This window comes from Chiroxiphia lanceolata, chromosome 4 (assembly GCF_009829145.1).
Source record: "Chiroxiphia lanceolata isolate bChiLan1 chromosome 4, bChiLan1.pri, whole genome shotgun sequence".
Taxonomy (NCBI): Eukaryota; Metazoa; Chordata; class Aves; order Passeriformes; family Pipridae; genus Chiroxiphia; species Chiroxiphia lanceolata.
Window position 1 is genome coordinate 16,434,729 of NC_045640.1, and position 25,603 is coordinate 16,460,331.

The window sequence follows — 25,603 nt, forward strand, 5'->3', positions numbered from 1 at the left end:
TTCAACTGTTTTCATGACACTATAGTTAGCAACACAACTAATGTACACTATACCTATTATTAAAATAGTGCTTTAATAAACTTAATTCAGAGCTACATCTTCAAAATACATAAGGATACACTTCAGATCAGGCTAGTTGTCCCTTGGCCCAGTGAAGTGCAGATAAGCTATATTTTGAATCTTTTTGGTAATGCTGATGTATCAGCTGTTCCTGACAATTACAGCAGAAAAATGTAATAACTGCCCATCTGATCCTCTGATTTGTAGGTAGGAAGGAAATTATTACTTTGCACTTCAATTAAATACAGGCAATAAAACATAGGCAAAATTATTTACTGGCTCTGAAATTGTGCCTGCACAGATCACAGCCTGGGTCGTGCACGTCTTAAAAATCAAGCTGCAACTCTGTACTTCACATGGATCAAACGCTAGATGGTGAGTACAGAAGCCCACGCACAAAAGTCAAAAGAGATGAAAACCAAACCACTAACATTAGGTTTGTTTTTCTGTTAAGGATTTTATTCAGGTACAGCAAAATCAATACTTGTCCTCTAACTGTACACAGTGTACTTGAGCTGTTCTGTCAGGATCTATACAAAAAACAGAGATGGAATTTAAGGTGGGTGGATATGATGATCAGGTGGAGGTAAAACACACTGGCACGTGCAGTCCCTGCTTCCCAGAATGACTGCAGCTCTGTGGGGGCATTGTGTACAGCAATGGCACTGCCTTACACCATCCACTCTCACAAGTGCTTTGGAGTCCGAGCGTCTGCTGAGAAAGCAGCCCCCAGGGAAACAAAGCTAACATCCCTCCTGAGAGGGAAAGGTGCCGTGGCATGGCAGCCACGTCCAAATGGGGATAGTCCAGCCTCTTCCCACCCACCTCACACTGCAGCATAGCATAAACATAAAGATGAAGAAGTACCAACAGTACCAATGAACTGACAGTTCCCACACATTTAGAAAAATCAGATTGCCCAATCTGCCTGGTTGCTTAATAAATTAGATACCAATCATTCAACTGTATTATAACACACGATGCTGTACCTCAACTTGGCTTCCCCTGCACTAATCTTCTGAGACATGAACTGACTAAGATCTGTACTCCTTCCTTGTCCAAGCCCAGAGAGACTTATACCAAGAAGTCAGCTAAAAAAACAGGAAAAAACAATCTTCTTAACCCTTTCCCAGCTTCTGTTTTTCCCTCTCTGGTATATGAGCCCATTCGGTGATAGTTACCAGCATTATCACACACAACTTGGTGTGGCTGTTGTCTGGTCCCAGTGTGTGTCTTGATATGTCTGTTTTGAATTTCTGGGTTAGTTGTACAGGTGAAATGGAAAAAGGAGAGAGCAATAACACACAATTGTTTCACAAAAAGAAACCTTTCAGAGGTTGTCAAATTACTTAATCCACAGACTACTTAGATGAATAACTGAGCTGCCAGCTGAAAAGGAAATGTATTTTCTGGGAAGTCTTTCAAATGCATCCATTCATTTGAAGTTCTCAATAACAGCAATATTGAAAAAGGTCTTCTGTGTATGTATCAGTGCTACCAACTGCAGTGCAGCACTGCTCCCAATGCTGTTAACTGTGTGACTAAGGTTGTGCTTCAGTAGCACAGCAGCCCTGGTGTTAAAGCTCCTGGGTATTGGTAATGCAGAGAACTGTGCTTGTAGAAATGAATTTGACCAGTTCAATATTTTTTGAAAATATTTGACAAATTACTTTTATATCAGAATGCTTCATGCCATATAAGGAATCATCTGCCAGTTTGATATCAGCATCAGGTCAGGTATTGCTCAGCACAGACAACAAAGTCAGACTAAATTCCACAATGGATGCTCTGTTAATATGACAGAAATGTAATTTTGCTCTTATCTGGTCCATTCTAAGTTTATATGGCTTGATGATCCAATGCACAAGGATACATTACTAATGGGCATGGAACCACAGACTTATGGGTACATTATAAAACACAATATTCCCAAATGAAATAGGTGAGGCCCATTCTCCAGCTCTCAGGGCGTGTGACACTGCAGCACTTGAGTGCACACAGCTCTACCCTGCCTGCTGCCAGTGAAGGGTGGCCCCAATCACACTTCTTACTGAAAACCATCCCTTGCCCAGGCTGCTTCAAGAATGGCACCAAGATAGGTCTGGGAGAGAGCAAGGTGGCATGGGATAAATTGCAAAAATGTGCCAACAGCTCACCTGGGTGGATATTCATATGCCAGCTCTCAACAGTGTCATAGGTCTGTCTGGTTTATAAGCAGAAATGCAACCAGAGAAAGTTAGACCAAGAACATCGTCTACCCAATGACAGCTGCAGATCTGCTGACTGGAATGCCCAGTTTGTTTTCCATAGCTAAGAGAAACTGGACTAATTGGACAGAGCTACATTTCTGGATCAGGAAGTTACAAAATGTGTGATCTCTTGCAAATAGCACTGTCCATACATTACTGATGCATGCAGTCAGTGTGCAGTGGTCCCAGTGCTGCTGGTGACAGTACAGCTGTTGTTTCCAGAGTGGTCACAAAGTCTTTGGAAGTTCACAAGACACAGTGTCTGTCACTGGAAACTCTGACTACAAAAACAATTATGATTTGGCTTTTTATAGTTTATTTATATTAAAAGAATACAATTTACACTTTATTATGTGAGCAAGGCAATGTGAATTTCACTTCTGGCACATGGTTTGTGTAATTTTGCCTATGCTAACCCATCTATTTTCTTCAGGCAGTGCAGTGCTTTTAGAGAGCAAGGAGAGATTTTGAACTTTTTTTTGCTAGTGTGATCACAGTAATGTATCCTCTATGTTCAAAACAGCTTTTTAATGTGTTCCAGCCAGGACTGAAAATATCACACAAGTCACAGAACAATCGTCAAATTCTCATTATCACCCCCAGTGTCAGGAGAAGTCAGTTTATGGAGAAGGAGTTACTGAGACCTTAAGATTCCTGTGGTGTTTTCTTCTTTTCTTTTTTTTTCCATGAGAAAATAGGCTCTTGGTAGAGCATGCAGCATCCAGAAAGACCTTCCAATGGTTCCCTGAACTACTCTATATCCCATCTATATAATAAGGAAACTAATAATTCCATAATTTGAAATGGGTACTGCGAGGATACTTTCTGCTCTTGCCAAACACCAGTTATGTCTCAGTGAAATGGAAGTCACTAGGCTCAGTTTGGCAGTAATTCAGTAAAATACAACGCCCTATGATATACACAAAGTCTTACTGGATTCTCTGGTGATGCTTTATGTCCTTTAACACCATCTATCTGTGAATCAATGATGCTTTTATGAGTATTTTTGAGGTGTTCCGACACTATAAGAACTGAAATTTAAACTAAACAATGACTACTTTTTAATTCATTTTAAAGAGACCTTTCTAATTTTTACAATCACATTCCAGAATACTGTCCTATTCAACACCAAAACAAGGGACACAGAAAATTCCTTCCCTTTTTTTTTTCTTTTTTTTTTTCTTGCAACTAAACCAGAATTTTTCAAGTCTTTAAAGATGGGACAGTATTTGCAGCTCTTATGTGTCATCTTACATAGGAAGCCATTAATCATCAAGTTAAACTTCTGTGCAAATGTCTTTTGACTTCCAGAGCCATTATCTTCTGTGGCACAGATTGTGAAGTGCAATTATTATCAATTAAATAAATAACAATTCATTTACATTTCTTATTCCAATTTATATTACAAGGAAAAAACTGTAACTTCCAATATTTAAGCAGTCCTGATGAAGAGAAATAAACGCATATTTTGAGGGGTTGAAATGGGTTGGTATATGCCAATACACCGTATGACACTTCAGAGAGATGCACCAGCACTTCCCAGACTACCGGAATAATGGGATTTTTCCCCCTGTTTTATTGTTCCTATGTTTGGCAATGCACAAATCCGATATCATCTTTTGACTAATACACATATTTTACAATAGTATCTGAACAATAGAATTTCGCAGCTTTTGATCATATTTTCCAGGGAAGCATTCGCAGTAATATCACTGATCCAAAGATCATCTGAAGAGTTCCAAATGTCTCTCACCCACCCTGGTCAACACAACAGATTCTTAGTAAGCCACTACATTGTCTAAGCCATCTAAACCACAGTCACTCTGTGGTTGTATCCTGGTGACTGTGTCCAAGCCCAAACTTTGCATGTACTCACTCACAGCATCCAAGTACATTTTAAAAACCTGTGCTTCTCGTTTTCTGTGTAATAATTTCCATGCTTGTGTTTCCTATAGTTAAACAGCAATTGCTATCTGAACCAGACTCCAGAGTAGATGATATTAAGCTTCACAACCTCCCCCACTCCTAAAAATGGTAAATGAAAAAATCAAATCTCTGAGGTCTATGAAATGACATCATTCTTCCTTCCCTCTCCTGGCTGCAGACTTGTAAGCACCCAGATTTTTGTTTTCATAGCTTTCTGAAACAATTTTCTTTTTCCAACTATATTTCAACACACAGTCCCATGTGCCTACTATCCTTTCCCCTTATGATATTTGGTTCAGCAGATGGTGCAAATGAACTGACATATACAGTATTTGCTTAATCCTATGCTCCTTTGAATTGCTGTTTTGAGACTAATGCAGCTACTTTATTATTGTGAATTGTCTGCATTACGTCCTTGCCTATATTACTTGATTTATCTTGTTTTTCCCAAGTGGGTTCATTCTGGGAGATGCTGCTAAAGTATCATACAGTTTGAGGAGCCCTTTGGTTAGCTCCAATGAAAGGTGGAAACTCTTGCTAAAAAATTTCCTGAAGTCTATGACACAAGGTATAAAACACAGCCAGAGCCAGAGATTTCCAATCATTAAAAACATTCTGATATTGAATGGGAAAAGTATGAGATCATTATGGCATGAGTCAATTGATCAAGACATGAGGAGGATTAATTAGTCTGCAGACACCACTGACCAGCAAAGCTTTAGCAGGAATATGCTCTTTCAGACCCCTTGTTTCTAAGCTTTTAATTAGTTTTGCAGACTGCAAAAGAGCCCTAATCTGGGTGTTCTGGAAAGCAATATGGTATGTGCAACATGAAGTGAACATTTAAGGTGTGGAAAACATGAAACATTATGGCGATATTTTTACATTCATAAGTATGCCCCAGTTTCCCCAACCCCTCAGCAATCTGTGGCTAAGTGGAGAAATGAGTTAAACTTTTCTTCTAAGAAGACTGCAAGTATTTGCATCCAACCTGGGAATGAATGGTCCATCAAATATTGAATAAACTGCTACTTGGAAAAAATCCTAATTCAGAGATGTTAGTGCTAACTGATTGTTTTCTTCTACTTCTTCCCTTCTCCCAGAAAGCAAGGCCAGAAGAAATCCTGTGGAAGGTCTAGGAAGGGGCAGGATCCAAAGGACACTATTCTAAGGGTTCTGTTTCTTAGGTGGCAATGTCAGCTTAAGCAGCACCATGCTGTTCCCACTGCTATGCAAACCCAGCTATTTGTGTGGCTGTACAGCAAAACAGCTGGGGGAATAGATCTGTCCAAGAAATAACTAAGGAAATAGGCAGCATGTGGGCAGAAATGTGTGGCTGAAACTGGTGATGTGGGACAAATGCGCCTTAAGAAACCGGTATAGATGAACAACCCATGTGTGGGTTTCTGAAAGCAATTGGATAAGGTTTTCTGCTTGGTGATAGACAAAGGCATTTTTAGGATTGTGTTCTGAGCCAGATCCTCGCTGGCTTGTTTAAGGAAAGCTATCTTACTTCAACTCTATCTAATTACTGCTGATTATCTCAGCTCCCCAGAAAGGGTTATTCTGGAGCAGAGACTGATGGTAGTGTAGAGGCTTGTGGTTCTCAGGTCCTGACTTAGAGGAGATCTTGGGGATCACCCTTACTCCACTGTGGCTGGGCAGCATGACTAAGATGACATAATAGCTGGGGACCAAATCTCTTTGGCTGGAAGCCAGGAGAGATGACAATAGAGAAAACTGCATTTAGTTTTATATTGCATTTAATTTTCTTTTTATTTGTTTTCTAGTTTTCCCAGCAGCCAAGTATGATGAAGAAGAGAAAGGGGTATTTAGAAGAACCATTTTCCTGATCCAAATCCAAAGAATGGACATTTAACTGGCAGGTTGAGCCAAAGCAGTTTTTTTTCTTATTGATAGAAGCTAACCCCAATCCTGGAAAAGTAGCAACACTGGGAACTCACCTTCATCTAGGGCTTGGTATTGCAGTACTGTGTAAAGTACTAGGGACATGCAAAAGACTATGGTTGTTCAGCCATTTAAGATTCAAGAGACTGTATCAGAGTCTACAACCTACACTACAACTTGCATTCCGTACTCAGAATTTAACACCTGGGTTCATTCCAGGATGGAAAGAGGCGGCACTGGGCACAGATAAGGCTAAAATTTTAATTTTCATGGCTTTACTTTCCATAGCTTTACTTTCCATATTGATCATTTGTAACCTCAGGTCTCCCAATACTTGTTACGTGCCGAGAAGGCAAATTAAAACAGGCTGGCCATGGGCAGAGTATGGCCATAGCTGAGGATGCACAAGCTTTTCTCCCAGCCACTGGGTTTTACTGCATGCACAATGCTGCATCCACTCGGAAGGTGATCAATCCCTACGCCAATACCACTGATCAGTGGAGTAACAGGTTTGTATAGAACCTTACATCTGACAGAGGAAAGCCCATCTTCTGAGCATGACCATGTCAAAAGAACATTTTGGGGGGAATTCCTGCAACATTCCCTTAGGCGGAAAGGTCAGCTAGTGCCTGGCTGCCAGGCGGGCAGCACCCAGCTGACTGCCACGTCCATTGAGTAGCTGGGGCAGCAGGCACAGCCACACTGTGCTGCTTCACCCCACCAGCACACCAAGTCCCTTAACAAGGAAGACCACTGCATGCTTGTTATGAGATGTCTAAATCAGAGGTCTAAATCAGACATTCTGAGAAGAACCTAAATCATGAATGCTCCCTACCATTTTATGTAGGATGATCAAGAAACTTTCTCTGCTGATCAAAGAAGAAAAAATATATAGAAACTCTGCACGGTCTCTAGAAACGACTTTGAGCCACCTAATAGTCTAGCAGTAAAAAGAAGCACTATCTTTTTTCCCTGTTATTGACTACAAAATAGCCCAAGGTTACCAATAAGCAAAATGAAGGTGCAAAATACCAACCGCATGTGCAGGCTTGAAACAAAAGTTAAAATTATATCAAATCAACAATTACTCATTCCCATGGTGTTCCACCTGCCCTCATCAGGTTATAAAGAACAAATGTCAGCGATAACATACAGGAAAAAGGTGTTCTTCTGATAAGGAAAATAGCTTTGTAGCAGTTCCTTTGAGGGAAAATAAATAGTCTTCCTTCCCTCCTTTTAAAAACAGACCAGCTGATCTATTACTAGTTTTGTGCAAAGTTTTGCACAACATTGTCCTCAAACTGCTGTTGTACTTAATTTGTGTCTTGGTAAAATAACGTCATAAGGTCCCAAGATTATTATCTCCGTGATTTTCAGATAAGACTTTAGGTTATGTGTAAAAATATCTTTTTCCTAATTGCTAGTACTGCAAACTCTTGCTTAGAGTTTGAAAGTCAAACTGTGTTCCTTCTGTTTCATATATCAACACTGCACTTGGCACTTAATTGTGTTGTAAAATGCGACTCAGAAAGGAAGAACTCCTGTAATCTGTGCAAGCTGTCTGACTTTGCAGCACTAACAGAAGACATCAAAGGGTAAATTCTTACTTAGACAGACATGTAAAGACTAGAGACAACCAAGAAAAGCTGTTTTATTTTTTTTCCCCCAGATTTTAGCCCCATTTTGTGAACCCAGATACACACTTCCAGGTGTTACAGGTTCTTCATAGCATTTAGGAGTTTTCCTCACATAATGGAATGTGTTCTGTTATGTACCAGTTGGGAACTTTGATGCTTGGCTCTATACGCCTGCTTCCAGTCTAGGCTGGCCTCTTCCACAGAGGCAAGTTTCTTTCACTTCTAGAAGTGTATATGGGAGTGGAATAAAAAGAGACTGCCATTTCTCCTGCTAGCTGACAGGGAAAAGTGTTATTACCTACTGTGATCCCAGTACTCAGAACAGTAGTAGCATTTTCCTGTGACAGAAAGGAGAGATACACACAAGCATGTTTCTGTTATTATGGGGGAAAAAAGCCAAATGAAATGGTGATAATGATATCAGGGAAAAAAAATAGGAGAGCTGGTCTTCAAGCTCATTCTACATCTGTGACTACGGTTTTACCACTAAAGGGAACATCAGAAAAAAAAATGATCCCAGCATCTAAATATTCAACTCCAAGAGTATGAGCCATAAAAGTTCCATCTTTCACCTACCTTGGTTGAGGTGAGCCTGGCATATACTCAGCCAATTCAGAATTCATATGCTTAAGCCCCCTAAAGCCAAGAAACCCAAGTAAATGAAATGTACCAGTACAGTTCTGTGGCAGTGAGGCCAACTGGCAAGGAATGTCCCACTTTCATAAAGTTGAGCTTTCTCATGCACCAAGACAGAAGACCACATACAAACTCCCTCTCACCAATGGACTCTATATCATGCCAGCTCCTGAACTGTGCCAAGGAATTCTTTGACAGTCAGCAAAGCAGGCAGGAACAGCTCTAAAACAGTACAGATATTCCATTCAGATACCCAAGAACACCACTGGATGCTGTTTACAAGGATGAACCTAACCTGGGGGATTTGAATAGATAAATGAGCTCTAAAGTCTGATGGACCTGGATGGCTTAAGTACACAGAAGTACAAGTTGAGTACACAGAGGAGCAACCACTAACACCTTCAACCTGCTCTTCAGTGATTATTTAATTAAAAAAAAAGAATCCTAAGAGCAGACTAGAGAAGAAAAGTCCTCATACTTAACCAGCCATGCTTCCAGGCTCCTTTTCTGACTCAGGGAGCCATGTCCTCCTGGTTGCATCATGGCCCAGCCTCAATAGGTTGCTCACAGCACCCACTATTTTTTTAGCATGTTCATGGTGTATCAGCACACAGGGCTTTGAACTCCCTCAGGCTAAGGAGAATATTGACCCATATGTCACGACTTCGGGGCAAGGGTTCTGGAATACCAGATAAAGTTGGGCATCACCTACCACCTCTCATGCTGTGCTGTAAAAATAAACAACATAGTGGCTGGCAAAAACCAGGATGGCACAGATGCCTATGGTGTCTTAAGCAATGAAATCTAAAAAGATAAGCCTCTAGCTGAAGGCTGCAGTGAAGTCACAAAGTCTGACTGTGGCTTTATGTCCTTCTAAGCATCCTAAACTCCTCAACTGTGCAGTGGATATAAAGGTTTTTATAACAATATTGCTTGAATAAAAAAAAAAAGGCAAAACGATCAGACACTGTGATAATGGGAGTGCAGGTAGATCTAGACTTTCAGAGTCCACAGAAAATGAGAAGGCATAACAAAATTCATTATAGGAAATGGCTTTACTATGCTAGAACTTTCAGGCACATTTTCAATGCTGACATGGACATATACTATAGCAAATGTACATGGATGAACTTTTTTCCCCTCTCCATAATTATTTCCTTTTTATAATAGCTGCAAGAGACTGCAGGCAATGTATTTTCTTGTACTTTTTGGATGGCTGAAGTCATCTGCTTTTTCTGATGCTATGCAATTTATTCAAGGTGTTTAACACTGATAACCAACCACAGATGCACTCCCTAGACTTTCCCATTGCCACAGTAACACACTGCCTAAAATGGCCAACAAATATAGAGGTGTTTTTTCCAACTAAACTGAGGAAAACACAAAATTTTATATTCATACAAAATATCTATATGATAAGCAAAAACCCCAAAAATCATCATAGATTTCTGGGTTTTGTTTAATTTTTTAGAGCTCTGCCAAGCAGAAGGTTGATTGTTCATCACCAAAGGTGTTTTCTGCACAATGTCAATTCCTATGATATTCTATAGATTCATACAGCTGTATTTATTAAAACACAGAGAGTTGAGTGTTAGTAAATGGATGCTTCTAACAGCTCCTGCAGATTGAAATAAAGTAGCTAATGAGAAGAACTGCTCATATTGCCTTATTCCTAAGGCACAGACCATCTTTAAGCTAGACTATGATGACAAATGGTTGTTTTCTCCTTTATATACATCATCTTCCATGATTACAGATATAGACGAATAGCTCTTTGGACTGCATCCATAACTAACCTGTCTCAAGAACTTGATTCCAGCCTTACTAGTAGAAAGCTGAGCAAAGATGAATTGTATTAATTGTTTGGGAAAGCATATATTCATGTACCCAAAAAAAACAAGTGTGAGCAAAATGTAAGCAGATCAACTTTTAAATGCTTTGTCAAAGCAACCCTGAAGAATATTAAATGCATTTACGTCTCCTCTTTTTCCCCTGTTTTGACCTGATTTTTTTATAACTTGGTATAATTCTACTGAAATCAACAACCCTCTTGCAGCTGATATCCTTTGAAGTTCTTTCTAATCTAATTTTTGTTCAGAAAGAAACTAAGAAAAAAAAGAAAAAAACTTTGAACAATGAAATCTAACACTGGAAGTTAAAAATGTAAGCTCCCTTTAGGTTCATACAAGAATATGAGTTGGGGTAAAAGCTGATGTGATTCATCCATCTTGAGAAATACTAAGCAGCCACAACTTCCACTTACACAAAGGTATTATCAAGGACCAGTAACAGCCTTCATAGCAGGTATCAAAAAACACTGCTTTCCTTAATTTTACTTCAAGGAAATGGAGAGAAAAAAAGCCTAAAATATCACTCCAAACCAATCACTATTGAAAAAATATTTTGTTTTATATTTTGATCCTTTCAATGATTTCTCTGGTTTTCTTTCCTCTTTAGGGAAGTGGTCTTTAACAGAATTTGATGCAAGAAATGTGGGAGGACAGTGTAAGTAGAGAAGTGATAGCATCTTTATAGACAGCATCATTCTCAAGTCCCCTTGGGGGCTACAGTGCTTTGGCTTATGTGGGTAGATTTTCTTTCTGCTGCTTTTCCTCTTGCTTCATGTATTTCTAATTTCTAATCCCTGCTGCAGTGTCAGTGCAAAAGAAAAAGACAGCTCTTGAAGACTTTGTGGTCTTTTTATGGTTTTTTTGGTCTATAAGGGAGGCAGCCTTTTCCCTCTAAACTGGGTCTGTACTCAGAAGAGTCTTGAGAACTGCTTGGCTGCTCCCTGTGATCTCAGCAGAACTGGCCCGATTAGCAGAGGCTTGGGAGCAAGCCTTGGAGGTCAGATTATGACAGTGTCCACATGCCCTTTGCTGCTGTGATTAGTCTGATAGTGTTCATGCCTTGTATTTCTAAAGGTAATGAAATATATAAATACCACGGGAGAAACTTTGCACTCGCTTATGTCACTTTGGAGGAAGGTCACTACTTTCTGAGATGTTATTCCAGCTTGTATACTTGTGTGATTCAAAGCAGAAATTTTCCTTACCATTTATTATGGCAACAGAAAACTTCAGGTAGCAAAGTGGTCCACAGTAGGAATCTAAATATTAAAATAAGACCAAAAGAATCAACTTATCCATACACTAAACTAGAAAGAATTTGAGGAAGATGAGAAATAAAGAGACCAGATGGTCTTCAAAATACAATTAGACACCAAGAAGGTGCAGAAAAGAAACAAAAAGTATCATGAATATGATTTTGGTGATAACATTGAAAGACTCCGAGAATATACATTTTATTCTGAATCATTTGTCATTCTCCTTACACTCTTAACTATAATAGTGAGCAAGCTGTATTTCATGTCCTGTTTCTTACTGCAATTATTTTAATAAAATTAATTCATTTTTAAAATTGCATTGTTTAAGGGCACTTATCAATAGAATATATGACATGGTGTCCTTTGTAAGGCTGAACATCTCATCTCACACACTGTGAAAGAAAATCAGTAAGGCATCCAAGGATACACTAGAATACCAACATGATGTTGGGAGAGTTACAAAATAGAGACTTGCTATTAAATAGACTATAATATTTCAAATTACACCATAGCTCTAATACAACTTGTCAAAAGCTAATCAGTGTAAAGGTCTCATGTAGTGTTTAGAAGACTGAAATTTACTTCCTTCCTTCCTTTGCATATCACTATCAAAAGATTATTCCATTTTAAATTTCATTGCTTTGAATGAAATTGGTAACTCCCTAGAAAGAAAACTCTGTTTTCTTACAGACTTGAGATCTACATTACCTTGTGGTATACAGTGGTAATACTCCTGATGAAGCTGGAGCAGCAAAGCACCAGAATGAGACAAGGTCTGCTCCAGAGAGTACTGTGATCTCTGCCTCATCACCAATTCCATTCTGTTTAAACAGGGCTTCTGTTTTCTTTGAAGATTTTGATCCAGCATGACTGGGTCCAATCCTTGCTTTATAAACAAGATGCTATAAAATTTCAGCTAGGGAATACTGCTGTGGGTTTTGTTTTCATGTGACTTATTTTATGTAAAATCATATCTTGGGTAGAAATGGTGCACAGTCCTTTAATTAAATCAGCTCTAAGTTTTGCCTGAATGATTAATAAAATGAGAAAATTCTCTGTTCTGCTATGAAAGCTCTACTCTTTTGTATTCCTTCATTCTTTTCTATTCTTAAACCCTTTCTTCAAATCAGATTCCCAAGCTGATATTTGTTCATTTGGGCTCACCTAAGAACTATATAGTCCGTGGTTAATCAAGTCAATTTCTTTTGTCGCAAAACTCCAAAACAAAATAACAACAAAAAAAGCAATAAAGGTAACCATTTGTTGTTGTTGTTGTTCATGAAGCATGGCATTTTCATGGCTAAAACTGCCTAAAGGAATGGAGAAATTAATTTCAATAAATTGGATTTTATGTGTATAAAAGACCTCTGAATAAATGAAAAACTCTGAGATGACATTTGGATCAAAGGAGATATATCCATTGACTCTAATGGATGTTGAACTGGATCTTTGTTTAACAAACTGCCTTATTATGAGTAATGGTGAGGTATCAACACCAAGTAGAAAAGGTAAGAGGGCACAGGAAGCAATTCAGAGCAGGAAGGAATATTTAACATAGCAGTTTTTCTAGCCATGCAGAACACAGCACTGGAAATGACACAATTTAGATGAATCCTGTGTTATAATTCCGATAATGTCCTCTCCCTGCACTCTGTTCACAAGCCTTGTCTGTGCACCAGTACAGGTCTGGTCCAGCACCTTTGCTCATTGACACTGCCTAGAGATTCTCCCCATTACATCCTGTGGGTCTGTCTCAGGCAGGGTAAAAACAAAATCGTGGGCTTCTGTTTATTAGTTTGTACACCTGTTGATACTCCCTTTAAAATCAAGAGAAGGTATGCCTGGAAATCAAAAGGAATGCACGGATTTGCACATTAACTGATGGACACCAGTATTCATTTATGTGTATATACAGCAATGAACAAGTTTACTGAAGTTTTCCAATAGCTTAGTACAAATGGAGAATATTGGCAATTAATTGCAAAGTTACTAAACAGTATGGTTCATAGAATACCTACAAAAATGGATATTCCATTTATAACCATACATATATATATATAAAATTCTGGTTTTCATTCAGAAACAACGCAGAAGATCAAACTTTTCTCTTTCTGCTTATTTTGTTTTGAATTCAAGTTTTGTCAGTTAAGGTAATCTGTTCTGAGCAAGAGTCTGCTCTGAATTCTACCACTGGAAGTCAGTAGTCACTCTAATGAAATGAACACATTTATAGCAGTGCAAAACCATAATAGGTCAGACACAATCAACACAGTGTTCCAGATTCAGAAGTAAGAAAGGGAAATTTACAACTTTACAGAATTGTACTTAATCTGTAGGATTCCCCAGCACTTTCTTGTCTTCTCGTATCAGTGCTGGCAAATTTGGAGATGAGGTCTGACTTCAAGACAGGTGCCAGTTGGTACAAATCCATATTGCTGCGCTCTTGTGTGCCCAGCACAAGTAGCACTTGGGGAGCTAATAAGAATGGTCATAATTTAGGTGGAAAGGATTAGATTAATTTTTTTCACCAGATCAGTCTCCTGACCTGGCTCCAGCAGTACTTGCAGGGAGAGGTGACTGCAAGACAAATTTAGCTTTGTGTGTGCCAATCTCTAAAACCCACACAAACCCAGTCTAATAGTCTTTAAACTATTTTACTGATTAGAGCCAGATTTTGGTATTTAGGGTTTCCGTTGTGAATATAAGATGGCAAGATTACAAATTAAAAAGTGGAAGTATATGGACAGACTGAAGTGACAAAGTGGGGAGATATCCTCCATAAAGACAAGGATCAGGGTATCACACGAGAAAGATAAGAGATTTTCGGGAACATCTTAGAAATAGGATCAATCTCAAGAGTCCAAAGAAATCCTCCAGCATATGTAGATATGGAAAATCAAATTTTATTTGAGATGCATGAAAGAAGGTCTCTCGAGCAGAGAGAGGTAAGCAATAATGCTGTTTTACCTACAGAAAGAGTGGCAGAGGAAGGGGAAGGGATAAGCAGGCTAACCAGTAAAGTTAACTACATATAGAAAATTATTTTAAAAGGTTATATGAGCTAGTTCCTTGTGATATCACAATAGACCATGAAATTATCTTTATGAAGATTAAAAACATGAGTGAGTGGGCTATAGGACTACCTTTCCAGATGAAGAGCAAACCTTAGGGCTGCCATAAGCTTTCCACTATAAATATTTCAGATTCTAAAACAAATCCTTCCAAGAACAAAGATTTGAACCACCAGCTTTGCATTAATGCCTATTTCTTGACCTCTCCTGAGCACCCACTCCTCCCTGCATAACAATTTGCACCAAATACCCATGGATATTCAATATTAAACAACTAATTAAATTTTTTGCTGTTTTCATTGCTTTGAACAAGAAGCTGGTTTTGGCATTTTCAGGTCTTCATACAAATTGTACCTCTGCAGGTCTCATTCCTAAACTTAATTAATAGTTATTATTATTTATGACGGCACTGCATACTAGTCCAAGCTTTAATTTGGTCTTCTAAAAAGAGAGCCTGTGGCTGTGTTCTTGGACTTTTTACTTCATCTTTTTTCTTTTCTGAAATAACATTATTATTTCAAATCTTGCAGCTTGTTTTTGTATGACTAGTGCTTTGTCTTTGTCTCTCTTTTTCTCCCTTTTACCCTTCTGACATTTTTAATTTTAAGCTACTCCAACATAACTTCATTCTGATTTCTTACCCATGGATGCTTCAAGGACTCACATCGCTGATTATCATCCTTCCATTCTCGTTAGTCCAGACCTTAATTTTATTTCAAAGGTCATGTGAGTTTGTCTGTCCAGCGGGCATGGTAGCCAGCTTGTGTTCATAGACACACACATTTTCTACTTAACTGATACCCATGAGCCTTGTAGTGCTCTTTGTGTGAAGAAGAGGCTCAGGGGAGACCTCATCACTCTCTACAACTCCAGGTGGGAGTCGGTCTCTTCTCCCAGGCAGCTATCAGTAAGACAAGAGGGCACGGTCTTAAGCTCTGCTAGGGGAGATTTAGGTTAGACATTAGGAAGAAATTCTTTACAGAGAGGGTAATCAGGCTTTGGAATGGGCTGCCCAGGGAGGTGGTGGATTCATCATCGCTGGAGGTTTTTAAGATGAGCCTGGATGTGGCACTTAGTGCCATGGTCTAGTAACCACGGCAGAGTGGACCAAGGGTTGGACTTGATGATCTCAGAGGTCCTTTCTGACCTGGCTGATTCTATGATTCTATGACTGGCTATTACCATCTCCAGAATACTGGCAAAATATGCCATTTTTGCTAAAATCCCAGTTTGTTCTCTTATATCTTTTGTTTCTTGTGCTCTGTTCCCATTCCCCACTTTTCACTGACTTCTGAAATTCCTGATATCCACAGACACTAAAATCTGTTTCCAAGTCAGGAGAAGCAGAAGTGGACACTGCTGCACCAGCTCACTATACTCTCCAAAGTGTGGTTTAAAATTACTGTCTGATTTTTTTAAATGCTCTTGGGTTTCCTCCATCTTTTTTTTTTTTTGCTTCTCACGTGCCATAATTTTCCCATTTGTTTTAGCAAAATGCTAGAAATCAATGGATGAAAAGCACACCACTGTTATTTCTAACCATATGAATGTTATCTTTCCAACCCATGTTCTAACAGAGATTGCTTCAGATTCTATCTTCTCTTCAGAACATTTCTAAGTTGGTGCCTCATTCTCTACCTGTCCTATCTTCTGCAACTCTCTGATTTCTGTTCTCTTGTCCCACTCATGCCATCCTGATGATTTCTTTTTTAAAAAAATTACTGTATCATTTTATGTGATCTTTCATGTTTATGATGCAGTAACTCTCGATATAACTGTTCTGTGTCTTTATTAAAAAAGTGAAAACCTAACAGTTGACTATATGAGCTGTTGCAAAGAATACATTTCTTCTCATTTATTATTCTGAAAATAACATATAACACTGTCCCTAAAGCATTAGATGCATAAGAGAGGAACAGAAACCACTGTGATCATTACTAAAATAAATACTTAGAAATTACATTACCAGAAAACCTTGGCAGAATCAACTAATTATAGTTGGCAGAAATAGATTACGGATAGCCAGCTATAGTCATCTGAATCCTTCTGTGTGAATCCTCTGGTTTTGACTGCATTTTCCTGGGGAAAACTGCCCCAAGTTGGATTGGTTTAGATTGAAAAATTCCATCATTTATTAGGAACTAAGTCTAGAAAATGTCGTGTCTGCTTTCAGCATCTACAGTTCAGAGGATTCTTTAAAATTTTGACAGCTTTCATATGAAAATCTCTGGAATGATTAAATGATCCAAACCCTCTCCTTTGAGTGCTTATGAACCCTTAATAGAACTTATTCACATCCATTGGGATATAGCATCTTGCTACATGAACACATACTCTATTTACCCAACACCCCCCAGTCAGTGCACAGCATGGAGTAAATTAAGTTGCCAGGTGTAGGACTTCATTTATAGCTGCTGAAGACACAGAAACATGGCAGAAGCACGAAGCAGGGGACTGCAGAACAAGAAAGAGTAAGCTCAGAGTAACCCAATGGTGCTTTAACAAACTGCCCCTGCTCCCAAGCCTTACTGTGGTACTCAGTCATGGAAAAAACATTTTCATCAGTGTGTTCCCAGAAACAACATCTGCTCCTTTTTCAACTATATAGCTATAGCTAGCCTGAGACATCAGACTACAGCCAACAGCAATAGTTCTGTTATTAGTATTTGGGACAACATGAAATCCTAATTGCTCTGCAAAATCAGACCCTTGTTTTCTAAGAATGGCCACCTCCCCTTAGCTGATCCCTCAGACTGCCCCAGGGCTCATCCATGTCCCTCAATGCCACATGTGTGCATGGGGAATGACAGTGCCTCTTCAGCTGGTAGAAGCCATGCAGCCATTAACGTTTGCAGCTGAGATGAAATCGTAAGTCGTTTAGGCTGGGAAAGATCATCGGTTCCAACCAGTAACATAGCACTGCCAAGGCCACCACTAAACCATGTCCCTAAGTGCCACCTCTAGAGGCCTTTTAAATACTTCTGGGGATGGTGAATCCACCACTTCCAGAATGGCAGAATGGCACAAAATCAGTAGCACTGAAGCACTCACTACTGAGTGAGGGTCAGTCATCCTGTGCACTGCATGTGGCTGGACCTCTGTGGGAAACACGATGCATGATGATTAACTTAGAAGATGATGGCATACTGTAACTTGCAAAAGGAAATTAATTCATATGGCATGAGTGACTATAAATACAGCATTTCTTATACCCCAGGTAACTAACTTTGCATTGCTAACATGCTTGTATGTAAACTTTCTCCTTCTTCACTGAAGATACACCAACAGCTGTAAAATACTGACCAGATAGCTGTCATAAACTGTTACATATTAGGAGCAAAATAGCTCCAAAATGATTTGAGCTCATATCTTTTCTGTGCACGAAACCATATTTAGAAAATCAAATTGCCCTGCACATTAATGGAAACTGTTGCATGTGTGTCTATTTTGCACGTGCAAAAGAAAATTTTGTGTACACAATGGGTATACATACAAATGGCTTTTGTTTACAATGTAAGTAATGTCTTAAGAAAATTGTGTCCCATTAAATAACTCACATTAATTCTCCTAGCAGAAGAAATCCAAAAGTGTCTAGTGAGGAACTAAATTAGTGAAAGTGAGTACTCAGAAAATATTGTCCTCTGTATAGCAATAGTAACACCTTATTATTGGTTTATATAGAAAACAAAAAAAATTGGATAATTTGTAGGTCAGATAAGCCTTGGTTAGCAGAGTCATACAGGACGTAAGGGGAAATGGGAGTGTCTATTCCCCTGCCTACATACCTCTCCTGACACAGAGCAGGAGTGCTCTGCCACACTAACTCGAACTTTGCAAAGGGCAGATGCAGATTTGACTCCCTTAACATCAATAAAGTGGCTACCAGAGCAGACCACAGTGTGGGGAGGATGCAATAGATAGATCTGGGGTAGAGGTCCAAGAAATCACTCCAGCCCAGCCAGTGCAAGAAAGCAGAGACAAATTTTGAAAACCAGCTGGGTAAGACACAACTGTATTTCAAAACTCATGCCAGGTAGTCCTGCCTAATTGACAATAGGGGCTGACTTTTTTATAATGTCAGAAATTTTAGGAGAATAAATGCAAGAAATATCCAAGCTCCAAATTATGAATACTGCTGCTAGTCTAAAGCTATTGTTTTTAGAGTACATTCAAATCCATTATGCATTGAAGATCTAAATAAAGTAGCTCAGCAACTAAAAAATTACAGAGAAAAAAATAAGGTAACATGGGGGGACTGAATTATTCTAACTCAATGGAAACTGTTCTTCTGAATGTTATCTCCTCTTCAAACTCCGTACAGGATTCCTGTTTGTTTCTGGACTCCTACTGACTGAGACTAGGCTCTAGGTCTTGGCCTTATTATCTGACAGTTCTTAATATCTACTACTTGATGACTTGATGAGAAATTACATTTTAAAAATCTTGATACTAATTTTAAACCTACAATGTTTACCTCATTATTTCTGAGACAGCCTATTCGACTGCTAGTCAGCAGCTACAGCAAAGTACACTGACCCCATTGATGAGGTAATCAATTATGCTGGAACAAAACAAACTCGTAACTAGAAAGAAAGGAAGCCTATGGTTTTATACAGAGCCAGAGAAAACAGAGAAAAAGAACATTTGGCAATTGACATAGGATAAAACATTTCATTTCCAGGTTCCAAGAAGATATATTTTAAATTCGTATTAAATATGATTTACAAATCAATGTTCTTCTGTGCTGGACAGCTTTACTTGGAGTGAATGAAGACAAACCAGGGCTCACATCCAAAGCTGTGGCTCTACAGGCATGTGGCACTCAGGAATGGAGGTTTACATGCCAGCAACTGCAATTATCCCAACTAGCAATGATTTAGCATTCTGTGATGTCTAGAGTCCAGAAAACACAGGATCTGCCTTTATATCACAACCATCTGAAATCCAGGTTTAAATTCTTCCTTTAAAGAAACTGCAGCACAGCTTGCTGCTGTGTGCACGTTAGAGAATAAAAATGATTAATTCCACCCATCAGTGAAGTTTTGGCTTATGAGTATCACAAGCCTTTGCTGTGTGCAGCAGAAAAAAAAAAGAAAATAATTTTTATGCTTAGTTTCTGATCTTTATTCAAAACGATGTAACAGTGCTAATTACTAAACACTAGGAAGACTGAATAAAATATCATAAAATGCTGACTTAAAAAAACACAAAGCAGAACACCTTAAAGCTAGGTACATTTACCACATTATTTTAGTGCATGATTTTACAGTCCTTACCTCAGAAAAGATTTTTATGTTAAAATTAACAGAGGAAAGTAATTGGGAAAGAAGCAAATCAAAATGGAAATACACCATGTCATACAAGCCATGATGAGCTGAACATCTTTAAAAAAGAACAGAATTATCAATTCCTCACCACGAGAAAAAGAGAAATGTAAATATTGGCTTGGGAAAAAAAAAAATTTCTCTTGGAATCACCACAGCAGGAGTCAGAGGAAGCTTTGCACCCAGAGACCTAATGTCTGGGTTCGGAAGAAGAAAAAAAGTGAGACTTCATCTTTTCATCCCCTTCCACCACACTGGTCATCTCCCTAGTGCTTATCTTGATCCCAGTTTTCTTCTTCTGAGTTTTTTTTTCCTGCCTCCCCCTCTTCCTTTCTTGCTTCTTTTCGATGCTGACAGAGGTAGCAACATTGGTACCTGATGCCAGCTGCCTCTTAACAGGAATCCTGCCTCTGTCATTTGCATTGTCACATTCAGCAATCACACACTATACCACAAAGCACCCAGAAGAGGTCAGTGATAGAGGTAGTGCTGAGAATCCAGCATGGCCCTCCAAGCCTCATGGAGGACAGCTACAGAGTCCTGCAACTGGTGTGTGTCAGCCTAAGCACTCGACAGTGTGACCCTTCGTTCCAAGGGGATCAAAGACCCCAGAAGAGGATCAATGCCTTGTGCCACTGGACAATTTGTAAACAAAACACAGAAATAGTGTACCTGAGCCAGCCACTTGCTGCCCAGTTTGCCACTAGGGTGTAAAGCAAAACTTGCCATGACTGAGGTGGAATTCCCAGTGGGATTTTCTGTAGAATATGCTCTAGGATGCCCCACCGGGTGACAATGACAGTGTGGCTGTAGGCTTGTTGCCAAAGCACAGGGGCTGCTCTCTGTACCAAACCACAAACTAAACTAACCTCAAGAATCCAATATGCTTTATGTAAACGTGTCATTCTTACATTTACACATGGAAAAATTCTACTGCAATGTATTATTTATTCCTCCGAGGTTTTACACAATATTCTTCTTTCAGTTATGCTACAACAGACCTGCTCTGCACAACTTAGGGTATAATTTGAATGGTAACTTTTGCATTAACACCACATAAGCAAAAATCAGCAATGGCTTATCCTATTGGGATAGTAAGTAAGTACAACTACAGGCTGTTTATAAACCATAGGGATACAGTGAGAGAGATCTCACCACACATCTCAGTTCTGCACACTATCTCCCCTGGAGTTCAAGACACACTGGGGATAGGACTCCATCCATCCATAGGGAAGGTAGTACAGGGTTCACAGAACTGAATGAAGTACAGCTAAAATATGGACTCAAGTACAGCTCTACAGTAGGCTGAAAATAACTGCATTTTCTAGTGTTATTGTTGTCTTTAAAAAGTGTCTTGATTAATGACTCACACAATTAAAAGAAATAAACCCAGATACTTTTGTCCAAATTAGCTTGGTGTATCATCAAGCAATTTGCCTCATTTTATCTACTGATGGCATGCCTAGAAATAGGAAAAATCTGAATTTTAACCTTGAAATATGAACTCTACAAATCTGTATTTCAGTGTATGTATTGTAAACCCGCACCGGGGAATACTTTCAAAAATAAAAATAAACATTCAAACTTTGAATGCACTTTAAGGGTCAAAAAGCAATGGGAACAAATGCATTATTTAATCGTAAAAACCACACTTGATTCAGCGCAAGGTTGAGGAGGAAGCTCAGGCTCCCAGAGGCATGTGAAGTGAAGACTGCTTTGAGGGACTGCTGCAAACAGGGCTGGAGCTGAGCTTCCCCTCAGCCCTGCCTCTGTCTGGGAAAGGTGATGAGGTAGAAAAGGCTGGAGAATACAGGCAGCTTTTAATAAGAATTATCTGCCATTTTCTCAGGAACAGTGAAGCAGAAAGGAAAAATGGTGGGAATGTTTTGCTTACAGTAAAATAAAGCCATTATTCAAAACTGAAAAGAAAGACTGTTAAAAAACCAGAGCTACTCAAATATGGCTTGGACTCCATAATAAAATTCTTAGCCTTTTTAACAGCATATTGTTATCAGCTACATCTCTACTACAGTGCCTGTGTTTTTCCTTCACCCTCATTAAGGGTTAGGTCAATTTTGTACCTGACCACCAAAGGCTCTGCTCTCATTACCTTGACTCAAAGCTAACAGTAACTTTTAAAAAATGCTCACAATAATCACCAGCTATGGTATGCTTACCCTGAGGTAGTTGAGGGTGAAGTTTGTCAGACCCATTCGAGTGATGTTTTTGGACAGCTGCTCCAGCACCTGAGGGTCTTGTGCCTAAACAACAAAGGAAAAAAGAATTTTCACTTTGCTTTTTGTTGTTTTGGTTTTTTCTATGTCCTCACTGGAATCCAGGGAGGGTTCTCTGAAAAGCAGTGCCAATTCGATGGGAAAACTACACACTGATACTAAATTTATGTAGTAGGCTAGAGCTCTGTATGCACAGGAAAATAAAATCCTTACAAAATAGGAGCAGAATAAAGACTGTTTTCCAATATCTTCCTTTGGTCCCTGCCCATTCAAAAGATAGACCTAGGAGGTCTGGATATGTAAGTGAGCATGGCCCCACCAAAGAGCTCCCTGGGGCACTGCAGTACACTTTGAGGCTTCTATTTGTTGACTGGGAGTCCCAGAAGACTAAATAGAAAAAGGGAGGAACAAAAAAGGTATCACTTTCTTTTTGTGGGTGAGAAACTGCAGCAGAAAGATCTCATCAAGGCACCTTCAGCAGAGCTCATCACGCAGGTGACATTAAGCACAGGCTGGAGAACACTTCTGATCCAAGTTATTTTCCCAGGATTAAACAGGCAAAATGCGAGTATCATCCTTCTCTGACCTTAGCCAGGAGCTTTACCAGTGAGACCAGCCTCCTCTTTAAAATTAGATCAATCTCATTATTAAAATTAATACCTGCTGGTTTCTGGCTAACTTGCTTCCACTCTGAGTTGTAGAAACCTCCTAAATACATAATGTCGCTTATGGCCATCCTCATCGTCCCTTAATGGGATACTGTTGAAGAGTTCAATTGATCAGTCCTTTAAAATAGCAGATAAAGCTGGGACAGAAATGATGGGGCAGGTTTTCAAAGATGTTTTCTTCAGACTTATAGTAGGACTTTGAAATAAGTCCAGGCTGCTTAAGCTATTTAAAATTCCTCACCAAGAATATATTTTTATGTATGGATATCTAAGTAACTTGATGTCAAAATACGGGAACATCTTTGGGTCTGTGTTATATGTATAAAAACATACTCCTGCAATTGATTTTGTTTATGGGGGTACTACTAGGAGGAATGCTTCTTTGGTGCAGAACTGAAAGTGTCAATGAGATTATGTTCTTTGTTTCTCCATGATTTACCTTTTTATTTTTTAACTTCAATTTGCAGAATATTTAATATTTTAATTTCCATTGTGTATGATCTCATTCAATTACAAAAGAAAGTCATGAAATGTGGAACAAAAAGATCTGGATTAAAATTCTAAAGGTTTCTAAGTAAATATATGGTAATTACTTATCTTCTGTCTATGCAAGGGTAACATCAGTTTGCTTCATTTAAAGACTAAATATAATTCGTTCCTACAATGATAAAAATTCACTGACTTTGCTGTAGTTCATATCAATAGGAACAGATTTTGGACCCAAAACATACAGACCACCAAGTGGGATTAAAAGGAAAATTACATGCTAAAACAGAATGAAAACATAGCAACAGTGGCAATATTAGAGCACTGAGGAGCAAGGGAGTGATGAAAGGACTTGTAAATGGCCGTAGTTGCAGGCAAACCAAAATATTTATAGTTAATTGCCTTGGGTGTGAAATTTGCTGGAGTTTTTCATAAACCTAATCTCATCTCTTTGCATTAGGTCAAATGAATAAAGGATTACTTACATGCATGGCTAGAATGCTGCGTGGGACTAATTCTCTGTATTGTCTAATAGTAAAGTGCCATGTTTTTATTCTCATAAGATCATCAAAAGTAAACTCCAAGATAAGACGTCCTTCTGTGCATACCTAGAATACAAAAAATGCATGAAATAAATTCCCAGGAATTTTGTTTTCAATGGTATTGTATCACCGATTAAACACCATTCAAAAATATCAGAGCAGTATTCTACTGCTCATCTCTGCTAGATTAATTGTTTCTCGTTCTCTTGGGGGGAAAAAACAAATGTGGGAAAATTACTTCATTGGCCTTACTTCAGAGACAGTAACTTGTAATGCTATAGATTTTATAGCATTTCACAAACATAGAATATTGTGTGCTAAATCTTATTTATTGCAACAATTCCCTTTCCCTCACAGTTCGCTACTGCTAATTAATGACTGAACCTTGCAGTGGAGGTGACTGTGGTGCGACTGTGTGCACTTGATAGCAAGTTGTTGAACCAGTCATTCCTAGTCATTCCCACACCTTGCCCTTTCCTTACAACAGCCTGGCATATAAACCTTTCTTTCATGTCCAGTTGTATTACACAGTGGCCTGAATGCCTGTGGCCAAATCTGATTTTTTTCCTATTTTTTTTCCTTGTCTTTAACAAGTGTTCTTGTCTTTTTCAAGAATTTTGTCCTGTTTTGGTTTTTGTTTTTGTTTGTTTGTTTGTTTGTGGATTTTTTTTTTTTCATTTCTTATCTACTTTTATTAATCCCCCCTTCCAAGAATGCCAGGTGGGGTGCCTGCCATCAGACTGTATGAGCTGCATCGCCAAGCAGGTTTGAGAGTGAGGGGAGTAGAGGAGAGGTTTCAGCCAGGACAATGGAGCTACTTCCACAGAAAATGGCTCACGCAGCTTTGTGATGTGATGGGTCTTGTCTAAGAAGGAACAGAAAATATGGGAGGAATAAATTCAAAAAGTGGGTACTACCTGAAAAGGAATAAATTACTGGGACTTTTAAACAACTGTCCACAATTTTATGTGGAAAATACACTGTGGTTGTGGTTTCCTTTAAGGTGCAAAATAAAAGCCCAGTAGTGTATCTTGACAAGGAGTACTGTGGAGTATCGTAAATGATGTCTGATTTGAAAATAAACTACTACTGCTGTTGATTTCTTTTTAAATTGGATATTTAGACTTATAACTCCTGTTTGATGTAAACTTGCAAGTTAAGGGTACATAGATATCGTGGAAACAGGGTGTAATGGCTTTCAAAAGAAAAGGTTTCTGCAACTTTAATTTTAATACAGCTAACATTTGATTGAAAAATAACCATCCCAAATTCAGTTGAGTCTCTTGAGTCTTTTTACAAGCCCCAGCTCAGGCTTGGCTAGCTCTCACTTGGGCAATGTGGGGCTTTTCTGGTTAACAGTTCACTTAACATCATCATAGTTTTTCTTCCTTGTTGTTTCTGCAAAAACATGTAGGTAATTTTAACAGGCATACTATACAGACAAATTCCTGCAGACCTGTGAAGGAGAATCTTGCAACAGGTTCTCGTTTGCCTTTTTGAACACACCTTAGTGATGCCTTCAAATTTTTAATGTGTCTTATTTTGTCATTTGACCCTGATTTTGATATTCACATCACTTGCACTATGATGAGAAATTACACAGAGGTACACATGTACACACGTAAGGATTCACTGAAGAAAAACATTTTGTATTAATGTAACTGTGTTGAGGCCAAAGATCCTGGTCACTGACTAGTTAACATGAAAATATTTCAAGTTTAAAATAATTTTTTATAATAATACCTGTGGCTTTTCA

General features: G+C 38.8%; 1 protein-coding gene across 10 annotated transcripts in view; it reads right to left on the bottom strand.

The window, feature by feature from the left end:
• LDB2 (LIM domain binding 2) overlaps nucleotides 1-25,603 on the bottom strand; it is a 218,357-nt gene that overhangs the window by 24,849 nt on the left and 167,905 nt on the right. For all 10 annotated transcript variants that reach the window (XM_032686167.1, XM_032686168.1, XM_032686163.1 and 7 more), the window contains 2 exons: nucleotides 23,791-23,913; nucleotides 22,095-22,178 (listed from right to left, as the gene is read on the bottom strand). In XM_032686167.1, the coding sequence (XP_032542058.1) occupies nucleotides 22,095-22,178; nucleotides 23,791-23,913 (207 nt within the window). The remainder of the gene's footprint in view (nucleotides 1-22,094; nucleotides 22,179-23,790; nucleotides 23,914-25,603) is intronic.